The sequence below is a fragment of the Argentina silus genome (genome assembly GCF_951799395.1).
Source record: "Argentina silus genome assembly, chromosome: 10".
NCBI lineage: Eukaryota > Metazoa > Chordata > Actinopteri > Argentiniformes > Argentinidae > Argentina > Argentina silus.
This window is the reverse complement of record NC_139664.1, coordinates 13,728,621-13,735,550: the sequence shown is the minus strand read 5'-3', so window position 1 is coordinate 13,735,550 and position 6,930 is coordinate 13,728,621. Positions and strand designations below refer to the sequence as shown.

Genomic DNA, 6,930 nt, shown 5'->3' with positions numbered 1-6,930 from the left:
ATATTTTTTGTATTCCCTTCTAAGCACGCTGCAAGCGCATGACGTATCCTGCTCCCATTGTCCAATGAACTCGCGACATCGTACATCATATACTCTTATTGGTCGATATGTTTTAATACGTCATTGATACAGGAGGGGCTATGCCTTATGGCAACCAATTACATCTGTCATGCAAATTTTGTTTGAAAATTTCCCGGGAAATCTGAGTTTCGCGGGAGGGTTCTTTCGCGCGTAAACTGTATCCCTTCATTCATTGTCAGCTTCCTGGAGCCATTTTTGAGCTGTCAAAACAGAGACTCGCGCTAGTTTTTAATCCATTGCATCTGCCTAAATACGCAGTCGATATAGGAACAATTATTAACAAATCGGCAAACAAGAGTATCATCTATTCTTTATTGTCAATATTTTTTATTTTGTTGCGGTGGATTTGCTGGAAAGGGGCTTCAAACTATAGGGACAAAGGGTACCCGAGCCCACAAAGATGAGAAGAGGGATCTCATCAGCCCCGGATAAAGTCATAATAGCAGGGGTTGGGTGCTCTTCTCTGGACAAAAATGTGGTTTTAACGGCGTTGTCCGATCGGTTAACCTCTAATCTTTCCACTACCACATATATACAAATTATAACTCCACCGCCTTGCATTACACAGACTTCAAATGTCTGTCTGTCCGAACCTCCAGCTGTCAACCTATACTCCACTCCGCACGGAGCAAGAAACGGGACAGGACAGCGACCTACATTAGGACGTCCACCGGTAACCAGCTAATGTCATTTTATTTAACCGCAGTGACTGGAATTAATGAAAGAGCATAACAAGCTACCCTCCTCAGCCTGGTAGCAAGCTAGCTATGTGGCTAGCAAGCAAACATAATAGCTTGGTAGATTCTAGCCAGCTGGCTGTTTTATGAAACCTCGAGTTACCCAGTGCAATGGTTGACACTTTAGCATTAGCAAAATCACTGTGCCATTTCTGTGTTAGACAGATCTTGCTGCCTAGTAAGACAACCACTAACTAGTACTTGCTAACTAGGTTAAGTCTTCAAGAGGTCACACCCGAACAGAAAAGGTCACTATAGCTACTAACTATATAAAGCAAGCTTCTGTCAAAACTATTTTCTTTCAGGTCAAAGTCTAGAATAAAGTTAAACTGTTAGCTTCTCAATCAGCTTGCCTTACTTTCTCAACCAGCTTGCTGACTAGTAATAATCTTGTCAGAAATCTGGCCTGCTCGTGTTTTGGACTGGGGCTGGGGGGAAGGGAGTTGGTAAGGTTTGGCTGGCTGGCTCTCGATAGCTAGCCAGGCAGCTAACTAGTATTGTAGCTAATACTAGCCAACCAAGTTGAGCATCAGTAGCTAATCTGTTATCTGCATATGCACTTTTTGTATCTTTTTTTTTTTTTCTATTTTTTTTTTTTTATCAACATCATAATTAGGCTACCATGCTTGCTGTGTCGCTAACACACGTCATGAAAATACCACTCAACTACATGCACAGAACCTGAATTACACTAGCTAGCTAAAGCTATGAAATACAAGATATACATGTTTTGAGTTGGCCCCTCAGATGCATCCCCTGCCTACAGAGGTAACATTCAGAAGAGGGGTGAACACATGGTAAAGATAATTCATATCTTTAGGTATAAGATGGCAGCCATATTTGGTATGAATCTGCTACAGTAGCTAAGCCTATGGTGTTTAGCTCATCAATTTCCTTTAAAGCTATTTCTGGTTGCTATTCCCTTTCTCAATGTGCTTGATGAAGAAGTGGACTTAGATTAGTTTCAAAGGTATAATATACTTTACACTCTTGATATATGCCTTTTGTGATTTACTTGACACAAATGCCTTCATTGACATGCCTTAAAAAAGGCTTCACACTTTTTAGCCTCACAATGAAGGCAATATTTGTATATTTCAGTTATTCTTACTATCTCTCCACCTTCTTATGTAGACAGATTTACTAAAGTAACCCCCCATTCCATGCTGAACAAAATGGCTGACATTTCAGTGTCCCTCACTCCATGAGGAAATTACAGATCATGGACCTAAGAGGTTAAAGATGTATCACATTAAGCAATGCCTTTAACATATGAAACATGTCTGTCAATAGAATTTGGGTATTTTCTGTATTTTTCTATACTCTGGTGAAGGTAGCATACTACAGGGAGTGGGGCTCACTGTTGAACCGTTTTTATTCAAAGACAATTTAGGCCCATACCATTTCAGTGGATGATAGACAGTGATTCAATTTGGGATTGATATTTAGAAACAATCCTTAAATATTGTCTTACGGCAATACAGATGGGTTATCATATTTTCTCTGTTACATGGGTGACTATCCCTAGCTTGACATTATGGATAATGAGATAATAGGGTAAGTCTACATACTCATTGACACATTGGTGTCTGGTTATTCCATACTGAAGTTGTTAGTATGATTTGAATGCTCTTCCTGTGGTGCTTTTGAAAGCAGAAGTGGCAGTCTTGAATTTAAAGAGAGATGACTGATGCATACTTATGACTCTTTACCTCCTTTAGGCAAAGCGGAGGTTGGCATTGGATGAGTCGGACCATCAGTACCCCATTGAAGGAGCAAAGACCCCCAGAGGCAAAGCTGGAGCTTCTCTCCCAGGACTAAAGAGCCCCAAAAGTAAGATAGGGTTAACAAGGCAAATTGAGTTTTGTGATTTGATGAAGCTGAATCATTGTATCGATGAATCATGAATTCTAATGAAGTGAGTTGGTCTGTAATGATGCACATTTTCACACAGAAAGTTTGAGAATTTGTATCCCTGAAAATATTGTTAGTACCACTTATATCATCTTCTATTTCTTTCATTTTTTCTCATGAAAGCTCCAAAGTCACCGACAGAGAAGACGCGCTATGACACGTCACTGGGCTTGCTTACCAAGAAGTTTGTGGAACTGCTTGGCCAGTCCGCTGATGGTGTCATAGACCTGAATCAGGCGGCAGAGATCCTCAGGGTCCAGAAGAGGCGCCTCTATGACATTACCAATGTGTTGGAGGGGGTACACCTCATCAAGAAGAAATCCAAAAACAACATTCAATGGATGTAAGCATCGCACAAGTATACAGATATAGCTAAATATTTTTATCGAACAAGGTCCAACTGTGAGTTTACCTCAGCCTCAGGAGTAGTGGCTCGTCCCAGTTTGAGAGCCTGTGTTGAAATGTGTTTCCCATGTGTCTCTCTTCACACACACAGGGGATGTAACCTGTCTGAGGATGGGGGTTCGCTGAACCAGCGTCAGAGCCTGACCAGGGAGGTGGCTGATCTGGGCCAGGAGGAGACCCAGCTGGACGAGCTGCTCCAGAGCTGCACCCTGGACGTGCGACAGATGAACGAGGCCTTGCACAACCAAAAATATCCTTTCACACATGGAGAGGGAAGGCAGAAAGGAGTAAGAGGGCAGAGTGAGAGGGTGGAGTGAGAGGGCAGAACGTTGGGCCACTCTAAAGCTGGTCACAGTGGGAGGAAAGGTTTCCCAAACACACTGTTTTTCTTTAACCTCCTCCACGTTTGCTTATGTGACCTACCAAGACATCCGGCAGCTCCGCAACCTGAAGGACCAGACAGTGATTGTGGTGAAAGCACCCTCAGACACAAAGCTAGAGGTTCCAGACCCACAGGAGGTAAGGAAATACCCTGCCCACCCTGCGAGACAGCCCTCTTTCTGGTCTACCAGGTGCATTTCTAATGATGTTTCCCCTTTCTAGAGTCTCTCAGTCCATCTAACCAGCTCCAAAAGGCCGATAGATGTCTTCCTATGTCCGGATGAGAATACACCCAGCAGTCCAGTGAAAAACGGCAGTTTTGATGTGAATGGGAACTCTTCACCCTTCTTAAAAGTCTCAGAAGGTCAATATCCATAATTACGATGCCCTGCACACTGTTGTTCATGGCCTTAGCAGGCACATACATTATGAAATGTGTATGAGAACACCTGTAGATTGAGGGCATTGCAACATGTGGTCAATCTCCTTACTTTTCCTCAACGTTTGGATTTGGGTTTAGTTTAGTAGTATTGTTCACACCCTGTCTTCCTTTAACACACAGAGTGTGGAGGCAGCAGCAGCAGCTATGGCGCCACACCTGCCTCAGCAGTGACGGTCACCAACCTGTCGCCCATCACCTCGCCCTTCACCAGCCTCCTGCAGCAGACGGAGGATCAGATCCCCTCTGCCTTGGAGGGGCCCTTCGTCAACCTTTCACCCCCCCTCCTCAACGAGGACTACATGTTGAGCCTGGGGGATGACGAGGGAATCAGTGACCTCTTTGACGCCTATGACTTTGACAGGCTACCCTTGGATGACCTCCTGTGTAACTGAGCGGAGGACAAGGGGTGACCTATCCTGGAGATATATCCTGGAGATGTATCCTGGAGATCGCTCAAACTGAGAGGGACTGGCCCAAGTGGAGATCTCTATCGCAACCTATCCCTCTGTTTAAAGAGGTGTATACATGCTGGCTTGAGGAAAATTCTCTCTCTGTCTGCCTGCCTGCCTTGGTGTATGGATTGCCTTAAACCTGAACTCTCAAGAGCTGCCTTATCAAACCTGGCACTAGAAACCAACCCTCCATTAATTGTGTGTGAGTGCGCACATGCACGTATTACAGTTTCTGATGTGTACCTGTGGATGTCATACATGATTGGTGTATTCTGATCAATCTCTTAAGTTTGTGCTTATGTTGTGCATTTCCTCATAATAGGCACGACAGTGAGTGTGTCATGGTGAGCAAACCTGTGAGTGAGGCTTTGCAACTTTTAGGAAATATTTTAAGCACACTCATTGGGAGATATCATATAGTGAAATTTGAGCTTTTAGCTTTAATTGGGGACTTTAGTTGAATGATTCATTTAAGCGTGAGATGGGATTGATAGTAATCGTGTGAAATTAAGGTTGAACAAGTAATGTATTTTGCTTATGGCAAATGTTGGTTTACAATCTTTTACCAATTTATCTTGAGTGACAACTTTTTAGATGTTTTAGCAGCCGTCTGAATGTCCCAGTTAGTGATGATTTTGATGCATATGCAGTGGGTTCTTGGCTGATGTGGTATTAAGTTGGCACCCCATGAGTACTTATAGGGCTAGTTTCCCGGACACAGTTTGAACCTAATCCAAGATTAAAAAGCATCTTCAATGGATATTTTCTATTGACAATGTGATTTAGTCCACGACTAGGCTTAATCTGTGTCTGGGAAACCGCCCCTTCGAGCAAAGTTATTCTAGATGCACTTTACTCCTGCTCTTTGTGCTTATCTGAATATTTGAAAACAGCCATCCCCATTTTGAGATCGTGACTAGAGCAGAGGCCCATGAAAGGAATATGGAAATGTCTTGCTTGTCTGTGACTCTACTTTAAAGGGAAATGTGTCGGACATCAGCATTTCTTTTTGTGTGGAGAATAAAGGGATTCACATTTAACAAAGCAGAACAAATGTGCACAAAGCTAAATGCATTCAGTTGTGTATGTCGGTCTAGTGTGGGAAATAGAAATCATATTTGGACATGATGTCATGTAATTCTCTAACTTGACCCAGTGAAAGGACAGGATATATAGTCTTAATTAGACGTTTGAATGATGCTTGTTTATGCCTTTCTGAATGGAAAGTATAAGCTGGGGTTGTTGCCCTCAATCTAGAAGCCATTTGTAAATTAAGGTACAATTTTCTAATTTGTTAATGCACTAGGTACTATAGACTACCTCTGACGTAAGATCTGTTTTACAATATTAATGCTTCATAAATAGTAGATGTATTTTTGGCTTTAAATTTGCATTTATGTTACAAAACTATTCAAGTAATATTTTCTACCTTTCCACAGGTGCCATATAAACACACATAATTCTTCCAGAACTGTTTAGTCTGTGTGTAGACCTATTCACTTTTCCTTTTTCTGATATTGGAGATCTGGAACAGTTTCACTGTTGATATCAATGAAGATATGACTGAAAGTTCAAATCATACTGTCCCAGATATCCAAAATCTAATGCAGGATCATTCAAAAACATTCTATTCCCAGGGCTTTGCTTCTACCAGTGTGTGTTTGCATTTAACTAGTTAATTTGTGCATGAATTTGTAAATTATTTTGCATTTTGTGTTGAGTTCCTCAGTGATAGTGTTGAAATGGAACTCATGAGATATTATGAGTTCACGCGACATTGTTGCCATCACTGTCAGCCCTTCGAAATATAATTTGGGGAGTTAAATTTGGCCAGTGTTAGCCTCTATACTATGCTGTTGGAAAATGTTGGTTTATTTACAGAAATCCTCCCAAGTTCATCAAACTTGTCAATATTTCCTCTTACATATTTTTTGGTTTGTATTTTAGTTTCATATTTATATTCATGTCAATATGTATTTATAAACCCAACTCTTTTTTGTTACTAATTAGATTTGAATTATTTGTGTTATATAAGAATTTATATAAAATAATTCTCTATGTTTTTTTCACTTTGCTGACCAGAATCTGGCCACAAATGCATCTACAATGTTAAACAATTGAAGTGATGTGAAAGTATGTCACCATATGTGTATATGGTGGAGACGATTTTACTACAAAAAGATGAAACCCCTTATTCAAGTTTATTTTCATTTTCTTGAGTGCATGGAGATATGTGTGTGTGTTATGTGAATGTTTGGAAAATAGATTTAATTTTGTGTGTTTTAATGTGACATGGCTTTTTTAACGTGTATGTTGAATTGAAAGCTTTGATGTCAATGGTACGTTTCTGAGCAGGGTTTCCTGTTAGGCTGGTGTCATTGGGGATATATTTTCTATTTTGAATGTTTGAAATTCACCAAAACTTGAATAAAAGCAATATGAATATGGCAATAAAGAGTCTTTGTTTCAAATAATTCCTCTTTTCTAGCATCAGTGTTTCTTGCACACAAGGCACAAG

The 6,930-nt window shown here is 40.9% G+C and overlaps 1 protein-coding gene across 1 annotated transcript; it reads left to right on the top strand.

Moving 5' to 3' along the window:
* The first annotated feature begins 308 nt into the window (after positions 1-308).
* Positions 309-6,855, top strand: LOC310810565 (transcription factor E2F3-like). Its single transcript, XM_083678379.1, has 7 exons — positions 309-754; positions 2,540-2,651; positions 2,856-3,075; positions 3,229-3,387; positions 3,542-3,656; positions 3,741-3,882; positions 4,081-6,855. The coding sequence occupies exons 1-7, from the start codon at positions 482-484 to the stop codon at positions 4,350-4,352; spliced, it is 1,293 nt and encodes a 430-aa protein (XP_083534505.1). The 5' UTR covers positions 309-481; the 3' UTR covers positions 4,353-6,855.
* Positions 6,856-6,930: the final 75 nt, after the last annotated feature.

What these genes read in the sequence shown, in the direction of transcription:
- LOC310810565 (XM_083678379.1), top strand. Translation starts at nt 482, where the DNA reads ATGAGAAGAGGGATCTCATCAGCCCCGGATAAAGTCATAATAGCAGGG. An exon ending in CTACATTAGGACGTCCACCG is followed by an intron (nt 755 to 2,539) that starts GTAACCAGCTAA and finishes TACCTCCTTTAG; the next exon opens with GCAAAGCGGAGGTTGGCATT. An exon ending in AGGACTAAAGAGCCCCAAAA is followed by an intron (nt 2,652 to 2,855) that starts GTAAGATAGGGT and finishes TTCTCATGAAAG; the next exon opens with CTCCAAAGTCACCGACAGAG.